This window comes from Podarcis pityusensis (assembly GCF_964106645.2).
Source record: "Podarcis pityusensis genome assembly, chromosome: 16".
NCBI lineage: Eukaryota > Metazoa > Chordata > Lepidosauria > Squamata > Lacertidae > Podarcis > Podarcis pityusensis.
In genome coordinates, this window is record NC_138041.1 from 14,913,827 (window position 1) to 14,935,337 (window position 21,511).

At 45.6% G+C, this 21,511-nt stretch overlaps 1 protein-coding gene across 6 annotated transcripts; it reads left to right on the forward strand.

The window, feature by feature from the left end:
• The first annotated feature begins 3,887 nt into the window (after positions 1-3,887).
• Positions 3,888-19,844, forward strand: SF1 (splicing factor 1). Of its 6 annotated transcripts, none has more exons than XM_080984419.1 (13): positions 3,888-4,430; positions 6,579-6,725; positions 11,425-11,500; positions 14,041-14,193; positions 14,823-14,912; positions 15,444-15,627; positions 15,800-15,915; positions 16,002-16,109; positions 16,546-16,726; positions 17,180-17,456; positions 17,692-17,748; positions 17,857-18,019; positions 18,528-19,844. In XM_080984419.1, exons 1-13 carry the CDS (start codon positions 3,953-3,955, stop codon positions 18,781-18,783), a joined length of 2,286 nt encoding a protein of 761 aa, XP_080840545.1. In that variant the 5' UTR covers positions 3,888-3,952; the 3' UTR covers positions 18,784-19,844. The 6 variants fall into 6 exon arrangements, with proteins under 6 accessions (XP_080840545.1, XP_080840543.1, XP_080840546.1 ...); XM_080984417.1 differs by having other exon boundaries at positions 17,857-18,015; XM_080984420.1 differs by having other exon boundaries at positions 17,697-17,748; positions 17,857-18,015.
• Positions 19,845-21,511: the final 1,667 nt, after the last annotated feature.

Below are 21,511 nucleotides of genomic sequence, written 5' to 3' on the forward strand. Positions count from 1 at the left end.
TAGGTTGGCTGAATGACTACTGAGTGCTGCTGCTGTGGTCCTCCTGCCAGGCATGCTGATTCAGCTTGCCTTGGCAGCAGAGGAAGGCTGCACGAGTCACTTCAAGGGAGGTTTGTGTGTGTTTTGGGGGCCCTTCTTTGCTGCCTTTGAAGCCCAGAAGAGACTCCCCATCGGAATCACAACTGTGGATCATCAGGGCTGACCGCAACTCCACTTTAACTTGGATGCCAAGAACTTTTCTTCCCAGGATGCCAATATCTCTGTGGTTTTTAATTGCTAAAGCTGGAATTTATTGTCTGAGAACAGAGGGGAGAAAACCCAAACTTGAAAAGAAAATTGCTATTTAACGTAAGGGTTTGATATTAAATTGTGGTATTTTACTCCCCAGTGGATGTGTGGAATTAATGGATCTGACTTTGTTAAATTTTGAATTGGGAGTCTTTGGTGTGGTGTTTTAGGCCAATCTAGACCCAGAAAAACTGTCTGTGGACAAACGTCGGCTCCTTTGGCCAGTAAAGCGAGATGAGTGCCACAACTCCAGAGTTGTTCGCAACTGGACTTAACTGTCAGGGGTCCTTTACCTTTACCTTTTTAATTCACTGAAAGAGCAGGGACTTCCTCCCATTCTCTTTCTGTGATGCTGATGCAGTTGGTTAAGAGGTTGGGAGGGCTAAAAAAGAAGACATGGCTTCTCTCTGTGTGTTTCGTAGTATGGGATTGGTATTGTAATCTGTCATAAGCACCCTGTTATGTGGGGAAAGGTAAGATATAAGCTAACAAATAATTTAAAAAGTTAAAAAATAACTCAGTTCCCTCCCTTTTCATTTGCTATGTGTTTGCAGAGCTTGATTAGCTGGGGACTGGCACTAGGGGTAGGGGAATGCCAGTTTTAACTTACTCTGATGTTGGGGGTGATTCCCTCACCTGTGAACTTGCTTGATCTGCTGCCATAGGTCCAGGGGTGGAGGCTGAAGGACACAAGTGACAAATCAGAGCCACGGCAGAGAACACTTGGAGATTCCCAGTGCAAATTCCCACATGTGTATCCCCCAGAGGAGGAGGAGGAATGTGGCTCAATGTCCCCCCACCCCCTGGTTCCAGCTCCCATTCCTTGCACACGCTACAGCAGAGGGGTGAAGCTGGAATCAGCACCCAGGCACGCACTGCTCCCTCCATCCACCCATCCATGCACATATGTGCATCCGCACAAAAGCACATCCACATTGCTTGCAAACAAAGAGGCAGACTGTATTCTCTCTAAGGGGGGGCACCCTCTTTCCATCTGAGTGCCTCTTTCCTGGCACTCTCTCCTCCACCCCCCCACCACAGGCCCACCTCGCCCCCCCTTTCCCCCCTACTTTAGTTACAGGAAGTCACGGCATCAAGATCAAGTCAAAAGTTATTGCAGTGCTAGGCACCAAATCTTATCTTCCTGGTGCAGACATTGCCTCTGGTTGTTTCCTCTTGTTGCTGTCTTCCCTCCCATGACACAGAAGTGCTGGAAGGCACAGGGACAGCCAGCCAAGCACGCATACACACACATTTACACTTCCAGCTGGCAACACACACCACAAGGACTCAGCGGCAAGAACACACACACTCCTCCCAAAAAACAAAAAACAACAACACCCCAGTCTTCCTCACTGGTGCATGGAATAACTCAGTCAGCAGCATGATCCCAAGGGAATGGAGTGATCAGAACCGTCACCTGGAATTAAGTTTGGGGTACCGTTCTTAATTTCTACAGCCATGGGGTAGCATTCCCACCCCCACTGCAAAAGCCCTTCTTCCTAATCCCAGCTGTGTCTTGACTAGAAGTGACTCTTCAGTGGCCATGGACAGTGGCCCATCATTCGCACTTGTCATAGTTAACCCATGGGTTGGGAGAGGGGTCTGCTTCACCAGCATGTTTCCTGCAATAAATGTGCCAGTGAAGGAGCTCCCAGCAGGACTGAACCATACGCCTTGGCTGTCCCATCAGTGATGTCTGATGATTGACAGGTGGTTTGGGAGGGACAGGCCTCACTGGCTAAATTGGACCCCCTGATGGATCGAGACTAGCCCACAGAACGAAGTTCTCCACCACCTAATTTGGGGAGGACCCAAGTGTAAAAGTGCTGAGAAGCACTTTCCTGAACAAACCCTGCACACTGATTATGACATTTTAAAAAACCTGCCAGAAACCCCCACAGGGTTAATGAACATGCAGGTCTGCCAGCCTAGGGGTGGCCATGATATCACCCACACCATCTGAGTGTGTTGCCAAAAAATGTCAAGAGGCAGCCCCTGCTCAGGTGATCAGTAGTAAGGCTGGCACAGGACACATAACAATTTTATCATTTATACCCTGCCCATCTGGCTGGGTTTCCCCAGCCACTCTGGGCGGCTTACATGTAAATCACATCCCAGAGATTTAGGAGATCCCTTAAGATTGGCTGCAGCCATTTGCATATCACTGACCTATTGGCACAGATGGGGGGCCTTTATCTGCATACTATCAGTTCATGTCTGAATTGGTAAGTCTCATCTGCCAACAATAAGAAACGGCCCAATACTGTGGAATTCTCTGCCAACAGAGATTCAGCAGACATCTGTTTCAAGTTCTGAATGCCCGCTTTTTTGTGCCGTCAGGTTTATGCAGGCAATTAAGAATACACCTTTGCATAAGTTAGTGGATTTCTAACTTTAACTTTTTTAATATGGTTTTTATTGTATGGTTTCATGTGCCATTGTTGTAAAATGCTCTTCTTTTTTAAATGAATAGCAGTGTATAAATAGGATTATAAATAAAATGGCCATATGATTGACAGGTGGGTCTTCCCCCACCCACCTGTCAAACCTCCCAGCCCCATCCTTTGCAAACCTCCCCATGTGAACAGTAAAAAACTGTTCCCATCAAATGGGAACCAGTTTCCCCTCCTGGAGCCAGATGCGCTCCCTTCCTGCAAGCACTGGGAGCAACTGGGAACACAGTTTAACGCTCCCAATTCTTCCTTTGAAGCACTGTCCTTTCCCACATGGGCATGTATGACATCATGGAAGGCATGAATGACGTGAGGTGCAGGGCAGTTGGGTGTTCCCAAAACAGCCTAGTGGGCCCCGTGGGGCTCTTGGACTGGAAGTTCCCCACTCCTGCAATAAATACAAATACAGACATATCATAGGCCACTGAATGAAGGTGGGTTTTTTAAAATCAAGCCACGACCATACTTTCCCCTCTAGCCCCGCCCACTACTCGAATGTGGCCCCCGAGAGCTTTTCCATGAGATAACGTGTGGCCCTTGAACTGAAATGGGCCTCTATCTTTGGCCTTGACTTAAAAGGCGAGCCTCCCAGAATCCTTTGAGGACCCCGCAGGCTCAAACTCCTGCTTTTCCGAAAAGCCTCTGCGCTAGACAAGTGAGCCATTTCAGGTCCTTGCTAATAAACTCTCTGAACCGAAGGTTCACCCCACCCCGGCCACCTTAAACTGTTATCCAATGACAGATAACGAGCTCCTTGACGTCATCCCTTCTTAACGTCCTTCCCGCAAACGCAGAAAGCGTAGTAACCCGAGAGGCTGGGGGGGGGGTGTTCAAGTACAACCAATCAGAGTTCCTCGCAGTTTCGAGTCTCACACTTTTCAGCTACGTTTCCCGCCCACCGTGCTTCACAGCCAATCCATGACCACGGCGGCGCGGTTTATAGCTGAGCGACAACCGACACATCCAATCCACTTCAGACCTGCCTTTCCGTTGCCTTCCTGCCAATCCCTTTCCCGCGAACGCGCCCTTCTTCCAATCGCCTCACGGCGCGGGCTGAGCGACACGAACCTTGCCCAACGGGGTGGTGCACGGGAGCGCGAAGGACGGGTCCTGCGACCAATCGCCGCCTCCCGCCTTTGTGAGGGGAGACTTTGGCGTGGAAGGTTCGCGAAATCGCGGCGGGCGCCATTGCGTGTGTCTCTCCGTCTATGGCGACTGGAGCGAACGCGACGCCGCTGGGGAAGCTCCACCCGCCCCCGCCGCCGGGCAAGGCCGGCTACCCGCTGCCTCCGCCGGGCCTGGTCATGCAAGGGCCCCCGCCTCCACCGCCACCGCCGGGCCCCGCGCAGGCCCAGCCTCAGCCCGCCATCCCCAGCCTCATGGCGGCCGCCGCCTTCCCCTTCGCCGCCCTCCCGCCGCCACCGCCGCCGCCTCCTCCGCCGCCGCCACCACCACCGCAGCAGCCCCAGCCGCCTCCCCAGCAGCAGCAGCCCCCGCCGCCGCCACCGCCGGCCCAGCAGCAGCAGCAGGCTCAACAGGCCCAGTATAGCCAGTACCGCTTCCCTTCGCCCCCGCCGCAGCCTCCGCTGGGCCTGGAGCAGCAGCAGCCCCCGCCGCAAGGCCCGCAGCACCTCCACCACCTCCAGCAGCAGGACGAGGGCGGACAGGCCGGGGCCGGGAACCAAGGCAAGTCGGAGGGAGGAATGGCAGGCGGCCGCCAGCGCCGCCTAACGTTTTATTACTATTAATTGATTGCTGTTTGTATGAATGCCTCGCTGTCCAAGAGGCCCTCTTTCTCTTTGAAGTAGGCTAGGTTGAGAATGGAGTGGAGGATACTTCCTCCCCTGTCTCCATGCTATAGCCCCGCGAAGCAGGTCAAACGCACAGGGGGAGAGACTGGCTCGAGAGGCATCCTTTGCCATCACAGCAACCCTGCGAGGTTTGGCTAGAGGGGTGTGAGAAAGTGACTGTCCCGAGATCGCTCCCGAGGAGGAGCGGGGCCCAGAGGCTGATCGCCGGTCTCCAAAAAGACACTCTCCTGAGCCGCCACACCGCGCTGTGTGTAAAACAGGCGACGTGGCCCTTCGGGGTAGGATTGCCACGTGGTTCCTCTGCAGCTTCTAATGGTAGTTTCAGTGCTCCTTATTTTAGGGATTTTCATGTTCCTGTTACAAGCATAGGTTAGGGTTTCTGGTCAAATGTAATAACTCAATTTACAAGAAAAAGAAACCAAGTTTAACTCATAAAGAGCTAGCTGCACATCAGAGAACTTAACCAGATGTCACCGTTGAAGCCAGATAGAGGGATTTTGAACTCCCCTTCATCTCATTTCCTTCGTGTTATGTTTACAAACATGATTCTAGTAAGCGTGACATTAAACACAGGGAGCTAGAGAAGGATTGTTGGAGTGGATTGAATGAAAGAGGAACGAATAATAAAATGCTGGTGTGGCTTTATTACTGTTAATAATAATAGGACTGGGAACACCCAAGTTTCAAATTTCCAAGCTCACTGGGTGGCCTTGGACTGATCAACCTACCTCTCAGGATTGTTGTGAGGTTAAAATGGGGGGTGGGGGAGAAGAATCAGTGTGTTATAAAAACAAATATAATGTGCTTGTTATGGTTTGAGAGAGGTTTCTAGTTAAACAGTGGACAGGGTTTAAGGGAGCTGTGTAATCTGGTGTGTTGGTGCCTTTGAAATAGCTGACGTTTCCCTGTGGATAAGGATGGACAAAATGCAGCCTATTTGTAGGACTGTTAAAGAATTGCGTAATAAAGCTTCTGTTTTTCTAACTCATATCATTTTTAAGGGCAGTTAATTTTACCCTGATTTTAATGTTCTCCAGGAAAAATCATTTTCAAAATTTTGGAATAAGACAAAAAGTCTTGTAAGTAGATTGTAATTCTGTGGAAAATGTTACACATCTGAAGGAACTGTCATTCATGTAATTTTGCAGTGCTTCATTTGGTGCAAATACTGTTTAATAATTAAGCAGATTATTTGAGATATGTACCAGGGTATGTGGAGAAATAAGTAGTAGGCGCTCATGTTCCAAATGTTTGCTGATCTAGAACTAAATAGTACTGTAGTAGCATTGTGTCCATAATCTGGGGTGCAAGGCTACTTTGTGTGGTGTTTCTGTATCCCTTTTTGAACTATCTTACCAATAATTTTTTCTTACCTTCGCAACAGTTTCATCTCTGAGAATATATTACTGTACTTCGCAGTTTGACTTTGAATTGTGTATTAATGTTGAAAGGGCATGCAATTCTTGCTTTCTTTTTGGAGTCTTTAAGTAAGATTAATTAACTGCATGCTCACCTAAAAGCCACAGGCATTAGCCAAGTTATAAAAAGAAGAAAAGGCTTGCTCAAGAGACACAGCATGCCTAAACTGAAATGACTTTGAAATCCAAAGGAACTAAAGAGTTGGCTCCCAGATTGCAAGAGACCCCATTGTCCATTTTATCTGTGTGGGAGCTTGATCATTGAAAGAATAGAGATGGTTTTGTTACGCTGTGGGCACTTGTGATATGCTTTCAGGACCTTGTCACTCTTTCCACGACTTCTACTACTTATTATTATTATTATTATTATTAATAATAAGAATAATAAAATTTGTATACCACCCTATACTCACAGGACTAATTTGTTCTGTTAAAATTGTTTTTAATATTGAATTTTAAATTGCTGTAACCCACCCTGGGACCTGATAGTAAAGGGTGGGGTAATAATAATAATAATATGCCATGGTGGGGAACTTGAACAATGCTAACTAAGGCTATCTTAAAGCCAAATTGAACTTTGACACATATTAACTATTCCTTTAAAGAAACCTATCTGTCTGCAGATTTTCCCAATAAAAAGAGGAAGAGGAGCAGATGGAACCAAGATACCATGGACCAGAAGACTGTCATCCCTGGAATGCCCACAGTTATCCCTCCTGGGCTTACCCGTGAACAAGAGAGAGCTTATATAGGTAAATACTCGTTCTTTTCCTGTTTTCATTTGTTCATGTCAGTACTGATCCAGACACTATTTTTGGTTGTGTGCGTCTGAGGCATTTAAAAATTGTGCTTTTAAGGGCTCAAGTTGTTCCAGCCTTGTTTTCATTTCTTAAAATAGATGAATATTCATGTCTCTGCTCAGAGTGAATTGTGCGCCATCCTAGCTCCTTGTACTGTTTGGGTGAAAGCGTGTCCTCCACAGGCACAGTAGAAAAGCTAAAGTCCTTTGAGGTGCTGGGGAATGAAACTTGCTGACATTTACTTAATTGGCCATTAAAATCTAATCAGGAGGGTCTCTTATTAGCTTCACAGACTCCCTGCTAACAGAGAACACTAAGAGTCCCTTTTCAAGCTGTATTGTTGGAAGCAAGTACCTCTTTTGCAGTGGAATATTGTAAACTAACATAACCATGGTTCCCTTCTGACTTTCTCTTATGTTGCTATGCTAATTCTTTAAAGCTAAAATTGATATTCCAAGGTGGTGAAGATGGTTGATGCCACTCAAAAGCAGGGAGAGCCCCCTAACTTCTGGTTTTTGATGAGTGGGCTTCGCTAGGTTAGTTTGTGGATCTGTACTCACGTACACAATTGCTGGGAAAGAGACACTGTTTGGTTCTGTGGGAATCATGATGTTGGAACTGTTAACTGTGAAAACTGGGGAGTGACAAATGATACTGTATTGTATGTGGAACAGAGAATGTTATTTGCATTATTTGTATTGAGAAATGTGGTGTGACTGTTTATTTGTGACTGTTGATCAGTACTCCGACTGAAATCATTCTAGTGTGCTCTGGTGTTACATTACATGGTACAGTCCTTGCCTTCTCAATAAACCAAGGTTTTCCCCTGAACATAAGGCCATTTAATAACTGTTCATCTCATTAGGATTGCACAATAAGCTTTAACTCCTTTCTTATGCATAAATCACTGAGAATTTTGATATATAATGTATAGCTATCCATAATACTGCTGAGAGCTGCTTTACTGCTCTAAAGGCTTGCACAATTTTCAAGGTTAAGTCAATGTTTATACAGTGCAGAATATTCTCTCTTGAGTTGGTCAAAGTTTCTGTATTGAAAAGGTGTGCCACTTAATGCAAGTTGGAAAAGCTGGTTGTTACCTAGTGCTCTGCACTGCATTCCTCAAGAGTCAGTTTTCTTAACATTTCTGAAGTTGTTTTTTTATTTTTAATTTACCTCTACCTAGGCTTTGCTTAACCAAGCTACACTACCTGATCCCTACCTTATATTCTTATTAACAGTAACTTGGTACTAATTTAATAGTTCTTACAGATCTGGTAGAGAATCGATGTGGGCGAAAGAATGGTTGGCTTGAAATGATCAAAGAGAGCAGCCCGCTGTTGAACCATTTGGTTTAGAAATGCATTAAAAATAAATTCTGATATGTAATTGAGCAGCTCTGTCAGACTCTGCTAACAAACAGCTCTGTCTGTAAATGGATAGAATTGGGTCAGAATTCTCAGTCTATGCGAAGATACGAGTGCTCCACTTGCTTAACTAACTGGTATGGTGAAAATGGGCCTTGTAGTCCACAACAAAACTAGGTAAAGAGGCAGAGGAACGTGTGACCTTTATTGAGTCTAAATACTATCACAAAGGTACATGCACATCTGTAATAAGGGAGTGAGGAAGGCTCCTTCTATGTGAAAGAGAATATACCATTAATATACCATTAATGTGAGAGATGAAATACCAGTGTCAAAAAAACGTAGTATTACAGCATTTCAATAAAGGAAAAACAATTTTTGAAAAACCAAAGCTTTGCTTGTGAACAAGCTCTGGAAATAAGTTCCAACATGTTCTGAACTTCGCCGTGGTCAACTCTATTGATTTCAACAGGTGATTGATTTGCTTGAACCTTTTCAAATTATGTTTACTTCAAGGAGATCAAACATGAAGAAGTAACGAGATTAGAGCTTGTTGAAGGTTTTTCATGTTACTTACTTAAGATGAATAAGTGGGAACAAAGTTTGAGAGAGATTCTACAGTAGAGCTAGACACTGCCTGGCCTGGAGGAGAAAAATTGGCTGATGAACTTAGGCTGTTTTCTGCATTCTTGGAAATGTATTTGCTAAGGACTGCAGGCTTTCTCAGTTATAATCCACATTGAGAAGCCTTGGTGACACACAAATGATGTTCATAATATGTCTTGTGTGATCACCAGTAAATAACGTATTTGTTCCTTCAGTTCTCTCATGTCTCCATAACATAATATTTAATGTCCAATAGTGTTTCAGCCCCACATTTGTTTTCATGTTTAACATCAACTGAAGAATCTAGATCTTTTCAATTATTGATTAGATAAGGTTTGCCAATGCCTAAAATAATGAAGGAAATCTTTTAGTACCAATTTTTCTGTTGGTTTTGGCTCACACATGCAATGCATTATATTTTGATGTATATACAAAGCTCAACCACCTAATATCTCATTTGTAAGATTGTGGCTGGAGAAACTAACAGCTAGTTGCATTTTCTGGCATTGTTGGATTTAATTTTAAGGGATGTCACAATAATATAAAAATACAATATTAAAATCAGTTAAGATAGTTTACAGTTAAATGTATTTAGGGCTCATTCTATTATTTTATCTTGGGCGTCAAAGGCCAGGGTAAAGAGGTGCATTTTCAGGGGACGACAAAAGATATACAGTGAAGGTGCCAGATACATCTCTGAGAAGGAAATTCCACAACTTAGGGGCTGCTACAGAGAACGACCTCATCAGGGCCATCATGTCTGAACTTCTGAGGGTGGTGGAACTACCAAGAGGGCCTCCGTTTGCTGAACACAACACCTGAGAGCATCTTTAGGGAAGGAGGTGGTCTTGCAGAATTTGGGGGCCAAAGCTCTTTAAGGCTTTAAAATGCTAATGTGAGCACCTTGAATTGGGCAACCAATTCAGCTCTTTAAAGGGAGGGATTATGTGCATTCTAAATGGAACTCTAGCCAGCAATATGGTCACTGCATTTTGGACCAGTTGAAGTTTCTTAGTCATCTTTAAGGGGGCAGACACAGTAGAGTGCATTGCAATAATTCAGTCTGGAAGTTATTAGAGCATGGAGTGCAGTGGTTAATTCATCTCAGCCTAAAAGGGGTCATAGCTGTGCACCAGCCAAAGCTGGAATTAGGCATTCCTAGCCACCAAGGCCACCTGAACCTCCAGTGACAATCCAGCAGTTTACCTGACCCCAAAGTATGGGTCTGCTTCTTCTTGAGGATTCAGCTTCAGCTTACTGACTCAAATCCAGCTTCAATTCATTGGCTTGTGTTTTGGCTCTTTATAGCATCTTCCAAAGTTACTCTCAGTTATTTCAGGGGAATCTCCCAATTTGACATGGCTCCATAGCCAGCATTATTTGTGCTTGGCCCCCCCCCCCCTTTGTGTGCCAGAGACCTATGGAAAGAGGGATTGATGGTGTCTCATCATATTAGGCTTTGGAGCAAGCAGAAGTGGCTGCTTTTGTTTTTCCCAAAGCTCAGTGCAACATGGAGAGCAGCCCTCCCTCTCCTGTATACAGAAACCCTTTTCCACCTCCAAAGCTCAGCATGAAATAGAGGCCTCCTCTAAGATCTCAGCAATTCATGAGAAGCTGGGTTGTGTGGTGTTGAGTAGCCTTCTCTCACCAGGCCTGCTGCGCCCTGGAGATAGGTTTTGTCAGGCCTGGATTATCTGCATCTTCTATGTTCTGTTACATGTATAAGGAGTCTCTTATTAATATGGGTGTGGGTGTACCTTTGCTTAGTAGTGATTTGGCTCGTAGTCTACAAACCATTTCCTCCATTATAGCCTGACCGATGTCTGGGAGACTTGAACAAAGCTGCTTCAACAAGGGGCTTCGGTTCTGAATCCCAAACCAGTTGCTGCTCTGCCTTTGATACTCTTCACTAGTTGAGCAAATACTAATCCTTGTGCTATGTTGGATGAACCAGAGTAAATATTTTTTTTATTCTGGGTGTAAAAATCGACTGGTACATGTTTGACATCTGTTAGTACTGGATGTTCGGTTGTCTTTGTGCAGTATTGGATAACCAAAAAATTAAAGCATGCTTTCCTTTAATTATGCAGTTCAGTGTTTAGTGTTTGCTAGTTAGCAAAGGGTTACATAATACATGCAGAAGCATGGCCAATATGACAGAATCTCAAGAAAGAGACAACGTCTGCTAATCGGGTATGATCTGTGCAGTTTCAAAGTTCCATCTTAGATTGACCAATGCATTCATAACAAAGCAAGATGGTTCTGATGTTTTAAAAGAAGTGAGCATTGGTGATGGCCATGCTTCCTACTAGAAGTCTTTGTCCAATGCCAATTATAGAAAGTTGGGATGATTATCTTTCAGTAGGCTGGAAATAAGATTCACAAAGATTAGATATTTTATTTTATTTTTTGCTAACTCTCAGATGAATGCTTTGCTTCCTGATGTGTAATGTTTTTTGAATACTTGCTAGAAATAATGAGGGACTGTTCTGGAATCCTGATGAACATATTTGACTGAAATAACATTGTAGGGTCTCCTGATCTTTATATTGATGAAGTATCAGTCATCCCTTGCAAATTCTCCAGTTCTTCATGCTTTGATGTTGAGATTTGAGATGTTTTTTGGTAACATTGTCTTTTTTCCATCCTTTTTTCTTTCCTAACCTGGTTTCTTCCAGTGCAACTGCAGATAGAAGACCTGACTCGTAAACTGCGCACAGGAGACCTGGGCATCCCCCCTAACCCTGAGGACAGGTTGGGAAACAGTTTTAACCAGCTGACAGTAACATTTTTTACCTTTTTCAATAATTTTTTGGTGGCATCATAATGTCAGTTCAATGCAATTTCTTCCTAATGAAATGTCTTCAGTGGTCTAATTTGTCAGAGATGGTAGCTGAGATCTTACTTGCTAGGGAAGGTAAAACCAGAAAGGGATAAAGGTTCCATCCTTGCTTGAGGATTTCTAAGTCTGTAGTTTGCAATTATTTAACCCGACCTAAGAAAAAGATACATACATGGTGGCCAACTAATTTTAACCTGTTCAGTGCTGGTCTTGGGCAAGTGTCCAGAGGTTTTTCTCGCAGGTTCACACTGAGGAATCCTCAGCACAGTCACTGAGTCTGAGCAGCCTGGAAACTTTTTCTGACAGCTGATTTTACAGTACTTTACAAGTGGTGGCTGAGCATGGTTTTTAAACCAGATGGGTACTAACCAATTTCTTTGGTAGCAGCTACTACACAGCATTGGCCAATATCTTGGGATTTGGGGCCCAAGCAGTACTGCACCTGCAGTATGCCGAATTGGACACCTGTGGTTTTGTTGGGCTTTCAGTGTCATCCAACAAAATAACTTCTGTGTTTGATTCGTTTTTAAATTGGCTTGTAAACATTAATTTCTTTATCAGAAGGTATAATCAGGAAATTGTTGTGTTATAGCATGTTGCACAACTTGTAAACTAATTCTTGTTCTTGAAGTGGAATACACTTTCCCCTTAAATTTGGCCCAACTGAAACAGTTATTTGGGACCGTAAATAAACATGGTGAGGCTGCTAGTAGTTTTGGATGCCTTGCAAAAGAAAAGAGCTTTCAGCTCTAGTTCTTGGGGCCTGATATTGCCTATTTTAGTTTTAAAAGTACAGTTGAGGAATACCTTTTGGACTCCCATAATGGGCTTTGGGTTAAACTTGACAGGTGAACTCATTCTTGGTGGGAGCAGATTTATATGCCTTATTTTTGTGCTTTAGAAGAGTAACATGAGGTGTTGGGTCTTAATGTAACAGAAGGTTAATACAGAATGTGGGGTGGGAGTGGGGGCTGCAGTTACTGTCATGTATACATAAGATGTTCTTGAACTGAGACCATACTGGCTAAAATACATGATGCCATTAACATATAGTAAAAGTGAATTACCTCACTTGCTTGCAGAAAGACAGCTCTTACTAAAGGCATGAAGCTATTAGATACATTCAGCGTTAAACTTTTCCTGAAGGTTTAATCTTGGAACCATCAATTTATTAATTACCCATGTCTTTGTGTTTAAAAGGATCTACTCAGCTAGTGAATGGGTTTATTTTAAACTTATTAGTGAATGCTGACTGGGGGAGATAAAATTGTTCACATTGCTTTGGGACTGTTAAGCCTTCTCAGGTCCTAGAAACGGAGGTGTAATTTAGATGTGATCACTCCTTACAAAATCTGACCTTTTTATTTCATATTCTTGTGTTGATGATTCACTTCAGGCTGAGAAGACATTGGGATCAACTGGCTCTAATCAATCCTTTAACCAACTAGAAAGAAAGATTGTCTAACTAAAATCCCAAGGTTTAGGTTTCTGATTACTTCAAGGATGTATTTTTTTGATAACATGACCAATATCTCTTCCCTTCTTGCAGCTAACTCTAAATTTTTATTTCAATATGTTTGGAAAAAGATCCATAAACTTAAGCAGAATTCTAAGAGTGTGGCTTTTTTACCGCAAGCGCAGCTGTGATAAATCAAACTGACTCTCTTTAATTTTAGTTATAACATTTTTATTTGTTAGAACCTCTGGGCATCTAAACTACATGGAGAAAGCAGGTCTGTCTCTAGCGGTTTACAGGCCCAGACTGTGGCATGAGAAGGGTGGGCTTGTTGAACTTGTACCCACCCCAGTTCTCTAACTCTTAAACACAGTAAACAGGTTCAGTCGGCCTTGATGCAGCCAGCAAAATGGAGGTAAAGCCAGGACAGAAGCCTTGACCCGTCCACGTGGTGCCAGTGAAATAGACATAATTTGTATTGCCAGAAAGGGTTTGATAGAAGCTTAACCTGTCTTGTTACTTTTCTGATGTTAAAAAGTCCAGGGTTAACATGAATAATTCTTTATTGATTTACCTCCTGCACCAGGGTTCTTTCTAATTGTTTGCCTCCATGGAATAATGAAGTTGGAAAGTTTGTTCTTTGTGTGAATCAACTTTCTCCATCTTCCCTGCCCCCCTCCCCTTTTTTAACAACAGGCACACTCATGGCAGAGCTGTTGTCATGGCTGTGTGTGACCCCACTCCCTTTTCTGCACCCCTCCTTACCCAATAAAATACCCCAGTTTTTTTCTTCCTGGTAGCAGGCAGTGGTTTGCTACAGCCGCCTTGTCCATGAGGCATTAATGGGCATGAGTGAGTTTACACCTTCCTTTCCTGTGGTCTCTTATTTCATTTTATTTTTCTAAATTGTGCTAGAGTTGAGGGGAAGCCTGTACTTAATAAATAGCCTCAAGGGTTCAGTTGCATGAGAAATAACTGGAGATTGTTCCTCTGCAGGTCTCCTTCCCCTGAACCGATTTACAATAGCGAGGGGAAGCGTTTGAACACCCGTGAATTCCGTACACGCAAGAAACTGGAAGAGGAGAGGCACAACCTGATAACAGAGATGGTGGCGCTCAACCCAGACTTCAAGCCACCAGCTGATTACAAGTAAACTGGGGGAGAAAGACAAGTTTGGGGTTAGGGGTAGCTTCTTTCTTGCCCAGCCTATTACTTGAAATGGATCTAGCTTGCCTCACAGTCACTTTGAGCTTGCTTAGCAGCATTTCACATAAATCAAAACTGAGTAAAAGATATTTCTTAAGAAGACTCAGCAAATGACATTATAGTCAGTCAAATACCGTTAAAATAAAGAATTGAAAGGTCTTCGGCAGTCACCTAAACACATCTGGATATCTGACAAATTAACAAAGAGGAGAGCTCAGAAGGTGAGGCAGTGCAGCTGAGGAGACCCTGCTCTGCATTCTCACTCACCAGATCCTGAAAGGTGGGGGCACTGTCAACAGGGTGTCTGAAAATCTTAGGTGGTCTGGTTTGTATTTTATCAAAATTAGCAGCCACTGTAGAATCATTTGCTCAATAACCACTTTGAGGTTTTTTAAAAAACAAGTAGTAATAGCATTTTTAATAAAATAAATGAACTGATTATGGCCTCTCAACTGGTGCTATCCCAGGGCCTCTTTGTTTTGAATTGTTTTCAAGGGTTGTCAGTTTGAGCTTGGCAGGGGTTTGTTGTTGGGGACAACCACGCATGACACTTGCTGTGTAATTCTTCGCAGACCTCCAGCAACTCGAGTGAGTGATAAGGTGATGATCCCACAGGATGAATATCCTGAGATTAACTTCGTTGGGCTTCTGATTGGACCCAGGTAAGAGCATGTGTTTCTTCCATGGAGGGTGGATAATTAAGAGTTGAGAAGTGACAAATCCAGAATCACTGGAAGGTTTTGGGAAATGGTCTTGATGTCAAGAGGTGGTGATGTAGAATGTTGGATATGTGAGAATTGCTTTAGCTCGTGAAGTTTTTCCTCTGATCAGATAAAATGTCTAGTTTAATGTGTCACTGTTGAGCCTTAGTAAATTCAGCAAGCATACTGTAAATTTTCTGCTTCTCCCCACAATATTTTCTGAATGATTAAGACTTTAATTATGAGGCAAGGCTGATCCTTGGAACCTGTTTTGTAAACCTTGTACAGTAGCAATAGGATTAGGTTCCTTTAGCTATGTTGTTTCCTTATCACTGAAATTTATTCCCCCTGCCTTCAAGATTGCAAGATAGCCTCCTAGTTGTTTGTTTGTTTCTGAAGCTGTTAGTGGTGGGAGTGCCTTTTCTCTTTTGAAGACACTCAGAGTGTTGGCTGTTGATTTCAACTCTTGGATTTGGGTTCTCCCCATTCTAGAGGGAACACATTGAAGAACATTGAGAAGGAGTGCAATGCTAAGATTATGATCAGAGGCAAAGGGTCTGTGAAAGAAGGGAAGGTGGGCCGGAAAGATGGCCAGATGCTGCCTGGTGAGGATGAGCCACTTCATGCTTTGGTCACAGCTAACACCATGGAGAATGTGAAGAAGGCAGTGGAACAGGTAAAGGACACAGAGGGCCAAGCAACAAAACACTGTGTGATCCTCCCTGTCTCATGCATTGGTGGGTGTTTTGGAAGTTTCCTGCATGCCCCCTGGAAGGACCATAGTAATCCAATCCGACCAGTGATCCAATCTTAATGATAGAGCAACATGCACTCCTCTCCTCTACTAGATCCGTAACATTCTGAAGCAAGGCATTGAAACTCCAGAGGACCAGAATGATCTGCGCAAGATGCAGCTGCGGGAACTGGCCCGCCTCAATGGGACACTGCGTGAAGATGACAATAGGTGCGTATTGGTCAGTGCCCAATTTCACCCACTGGAAAGGAACTCGAGTCAGTTACCAATCTTTTCTTATTACTGTCCCACTTCAGAATTCTGCGTCCATGGCAAAACACTGAGACTCGCAGCATCACCAACACCACTGTGTGTACCAAGTGTGGAGGAGCTGGCCACATTGCATCAGATTGCAAATTTGCCCGGTAAGCCTCAGCTGGGAAGGCCTGAAAATTGCACTGCTTGTGCTCCAGAGCAAGGAGCAGGGCATCATGCCTGTGACAAGGTGTGAGCATCTGCTTCCTCTGAAGTGTGAAGATTTAATGTGGGTGTTTTATCCCTGGAATAGCTCACTCGGTAGAGCATGAGACTCTTAATCTCAGGGCCGTGGGTTCAATCCCCATGTTGAGCAAAAAGATTACTGCAGTGCAGGGGGTTGAATTAGATGACCCTTGTGGTCTCTTCCAACTCTACAATTCTATGGGTGCCTTAAATAGCTTCTGGTAGAAGTGAAGATACCCATAATTGGCCAGGAGGGGAGGATTACTGTCCAACTCAGGACTTGGGTGTTTTTGATATTGCAGTTGGAATCTTGGCTTCTGTCTGGCACAGAGCCTCCAGTAACTGTCTTTCTCCTTCCAGGCCTGGAGACCCCCAGTCAGCCCAGGATAAAGCACGCATGGACAAGGAATACCTGTCTTTGATGGCTGAGTTGGGAGAAGCTCCTGTCCCAGCATCGGTGGGATCATCTTCGGGACCTTCCAATCCACCACTGCCAAGTGGTCCAAGACCTTCGGGGCCAGGAAACAACCAGCCACCTCCTGTGAGTAGTCATGGGCTTCTCTAGGTAGAAGGTCTTGGTGAGGGCAGATTGGAAGTCACGGGAGTAGATTCTTCAAGTCTTTCGAAAAGGAATAATAGGATTGAATTGAGCCAGTGTGGCTGGCAGGACATCAGAAGAGTTTGTTGTGGTCCAGGAAGACTGTTTGTGTTATGTGGAAGTAAAAAGTGTAACATCCTTGGACGGGTGAGGGTGTCGTTAATTTTGGCATGGCTGCAAAGGTAAGTTTTAAAACACTTGAGCACTGCTTGCTGAAATTTCATAATCCTGTGGTGAGGGGTGAGCAGATATTCCCCTTGGACAGGGGTTAGGATTTTGATACTTTGCACTGACCGATGGGCAATTCACTTCTAGTGCAGAGTGTACATGGCCTGTGATCTTCCTCGCTTGTTCTTACCTCATTGGAATAACTGCTCGTTTCCATCTCTCTCCTAGAACCGCCCGCCATGGATGAACTCTGGTCCTTCTGAAAACAGGCCCTTCCATGGCATGCATGGTGGTGGCGGAGGTGGAGGCGGTGGAGGAGGAGGAGGGGGACCTGGAGGGCCTGGTGGCCCTCACAATTTCCCCCACCACATGTCAAATATGGGAGGACATGGGGGTCACCCAATGCAGCACAACCCCAACGGTCCTCCACCTTGGATGCAGCCTCACAACCCACCAATGAACCAGGGACCACATCCTCACGGTCCCCCTGGGCCCCATCACATGGGTAAGTACAATCCAGAACACCACGGGGAGCCTACTGAAGAGGGGGGGTGAGCCTTGGCGATCTTGGGAATGGGTAGGGTCAACCTCAGTACAGCCTCATGGGCTGATGAGCCTTGCCCTTCCATAGCCCAGTCTCGTTTATTTTTGCTGGTGGCTGACTTTGTCATGATGACCTGGGCTGGTGGAGGTCATCAATTCCAACTGTTGCTAAAGCTATGGTCTCTCATTCCCTTAAGATCAGTACCTGGGCAATGCGCCAGTGGGCTCTGGGGTCTATCGCCTCCAAGGAAAAGGTGAGCAACCTGTTTGTTTCTTTTTCAAATTGAGGTGGGGGCACACAAAGCATGTGTGTGGGTGTTACCCGGTTCTACTTAACTGTTGTTCTGGCTCTGACCTTGCAGGTATGATGCCGCCTCCGATGGGTATGATGCCCCCTCCGCCCCCTCCACCCAGTGGTCAGCCTCCCCCGCCTCCCTCTGGTCCTCTTCCCCCATGGCAGCAGCAGCAGCAGCCTCCACCCCCGCCTCCCAGCAGCAGTACTCCCTTGCCATGGCAGCAAAGTGAGTAAGAGCACTTCTTTTAATTTTGCACCTCTGTGACCTGCCTCTGGGCAAGCTAAACGTGGGTTGGTGGCCACCGGCCAGTTCTTCCCTCTCTCTTCCTGTGCCTTGCTTGCACTTGGGGGAAGTTGTTGACCTCTAGCCTGGCCTTCAGCACCTGCAAGAAGCCTCTTTCCCCCTTGATTTGCAGCTACATGTTTATCTGAGCTTGGCTCCTCAGGAGGTTCCTCAGTTGTCCACCCCTCTCCCTCCAGGGCCTGACTTCTCCTTGCCTTGGCCAAATTTTGGGGGGAAAGTTGGCAGAAAAGCTGGCATATCTTAAATCAGGAGGGAATCACCTTGGTCAGTGGGGATTGGAGCAGTATCCTAGCTATGGGTTGATTATTGATGGGCTGGGTCTTTTTCCTATTTGGAGAAGGTCGGACCGGCCATTTCCCTGCTTGATGCGGGGCGGGGGGGGAGCAGCTTGGCTCCGAGCTCTTGGGGTGACCACTTGGTGTTTTAAATCCTAGATACGACGACCACCACCACCACGAGCGCTGGCACCGGGGCCATCCCTCCATGGCAGCAGCAGCAGGGAGCGGCGGCGGTGGCAACTTCTACGGGGGCCCCACAGATGCAAGGCAGCCCCTCCATGGTGCCTTTGCCTCCAGGGGTCCAGCCTCCGCTTCCGCCCGGGGCCCCGCCTCCTCCCCCGCCCCCGCCGCCTGGCTCCGCGGGCATGATGTACGCCCCTCCCCCTCCTCCGCCTCCCATGGACCCTACTAATTTTGTCACCATGATGGGGGTTGGAGTGCCAGCCTTGCCACCGTTTGGCATGCCCCCTGCTCCCCCACCACCCCCACCACAGAACTGAAGAATGGTTTTTCTATACAGTTTTTTCTTGCCAATCTGGAGCCAGGAGCTGGAGGGGAGACTTCTGAAACCCAGCCAGGAGCACATGAGGAGTGTGTGTTCCTCTTCCCCCTCCTTACTCTGTACTTAGAGAGGTGTGTGACTCTTGTCAGAATCCTTTTTTGATGACTGACTGGTGTACTTCAGTAGCAGAACTTGCCCATCAGGACACTAGTGCTGAGTCTCTTCCCCCCATCCCACAAAGTGAGGTCTGCACCACCATCCTAAAGTTTGGGAAAGTCCTGTGAAACTGCCAGGTCTAGCCATGGTGGTAGCAACGGTGGCAAGGCCCCTTCTGTGTTTAGATGCAGCTCTGCCTGCCTTGCCCTCTGGGGTGGGACAGTGGTTTTTGTTCATTTTAAGTTCTTCTTACAGAATTAGATCTTTAACCTCATCTAAGAGACACAAGTTTTCCATGGCCACATGTATCTCCCATCACGGAAAAGTCTTGTCAGTAGAGTTAAAGAAGCAAATGGATTATTTCCGTAGATTTCTTTCTCTGAAGCTGGACATCGCATGCACTGCAGTTGATATGGGGAGTGCCAGTTTTCTCCCCTTTTCTCCATAGCAAAGGAAAGGCAGACTTCACAGGGTGGGCCTTCCTCTGAAACTGGGAGTGGGGGCTTTAAGGCCCTCTCCCCTCCTCCCGTTGAGTAGTTAAGATGAAGTCACAATTGAGAGGGCATCTTCATCTCTTTTGAAGCCCCATTTTGATATTGTCCATCTGCCTAGAAACTCCTTTCTTTTCTTGTTACATGCCTTGAGTGTTTTGTGGTTTGGGGTGGACCCACCCCTAGATTGAATGATTTTTGTTGACAATGATGTGTGTACAAATGCTTCATTCGATCTCCTGTAACCATTTTCTTAATTGCTTTTTGTGTAAGAATAAAAGAGCAGTGAAAGGGAGGTTCCAATTAAATGCAGCTTTTAAAATAGTTCTTGTTGTGCATCCCTTTCCTTTAAAGGGTGGGGGGAGCAGAGGATTCTGTTTCGGGTGTTTGCTGCTGCCAGTAGGTGGGGGCCAAGTTCTACAACATCAGCTAGATGTGTCCTGAGAATACTCTACTGAGCCAGAGGACTCTTCCCCTGTATGCTACTGGGAGTTATCAGTGAGTCACTTCTGCTTGGAAAAGTTGTACCAAATGGCCCTCATCCACTGTCAACTCCCACTCTTGCCAGTTGCTGTTCTTGTCCACTAGTAGAAGCATGTGGACAGTCCAGTCAATTTCATCTTTGAAATTACAAATCTCCTTGATCTGCCTGAATGTGTTGGCGTGGTTTCCCTCTCCTTTTACGGATTTCACTTCCTCTAAAACAGTTACAACTTTGGACAGGCTTGAGGCCTTCTGGCTAGCTCATTAATGCCTGCCAGTGGCTGGTGTGTGTGTGTGTAGCATCTGAGGCAGTGGGGTCCTTTTGAGCAGTCCCCTCTGCTACTGCTGCTTTGGTGGCTCCAGCGAGTGTGAAGTCTGTCCTCTCCACAACAGATTCCTGCAGCGTTTCCACCCATTCAATTTGCTGTTGGTGTCTTTGTGCGTCACCTGAATACAAAAGTGCTCCAAGCAAGAACATTCTGTTCTGAGGCTTAAGGAGTATGCTGGTGTCCCCGGGTTAATCAGCCGTTTTAACAGCATTTACACTGCACAGAGACGGCAGTTAAAGCCAGTTGCGAGGGATGCTAAAAATGGTGATGCATGCCCACCATTTTTGTTCACTGTTGGGATGCTGTGTTCCTCCTTTCTCTCCCACTGCCCCCCACCCCCAGACTTTACTTGGAAAGAGACATCTTGGTTAAGAACTGGCAAAGCTGTTTGGCTGTACACTTGCCGCTACTGTTCCCCCATGAATATAAAGATCTCCCCACCCTGTTTCCAGTCTGCATATGAGGGTCAGAATATCAATTAGGAGAAAAGCACTGGCATATTTAACATTTATTTAGGTGGCTTAAGGTGGTATTAAGCCAACTGCAAGACACTCCTATTTCATAACTAGATGGCTGCTCTCTTGTCAATTCTGAGTTGCAAATGGGAGTATCGTAAACCACTTCCTCTTCCCATTGTGTACTTTAATATAATCCTGGAAAGAAACTTTGTTGGGATATGGGGAAGAAACAAACCCAGGGAGCTGAGCTGGGGAGCCGTTGCTGTCGTATTGGTGGGGGGTGTCTTCCACCCAAGCACAGGAGTTGAGAGGTAGCTTACCTCCCAAGCAGGTTAAAAATGCACAGGAGATAAAACACCCATAAGTGTCCTGGAATCCACACTTTGCTCTTAAATGGGAATCTGCACAGGTGTGGCCAGACTTTCCTATGGAGACAGTTTGCTCCAAGCTACCCAGGTTGTCTAGTGTTCTGCCAAATCCTGGCTGCAGCAGCCATGTGGTTACATAATTGTGTGAGATCAACCCCTCTGTAAGGGAGGCCTTGAATGCAGTTTCTATTTGTTCCTAGAAGACAAAAAATCAAATTCCAGGATCAAACCATAGAGAGAAATGTAAAAAAATTGTGATGCAGATTTTGTGGCCCATTTGCTATCTTGATGGGGACCTGCCTTAAAGCTGACCCTAGGGTTACAGAAAATGGGCTTAAATGTGATTCTGCACA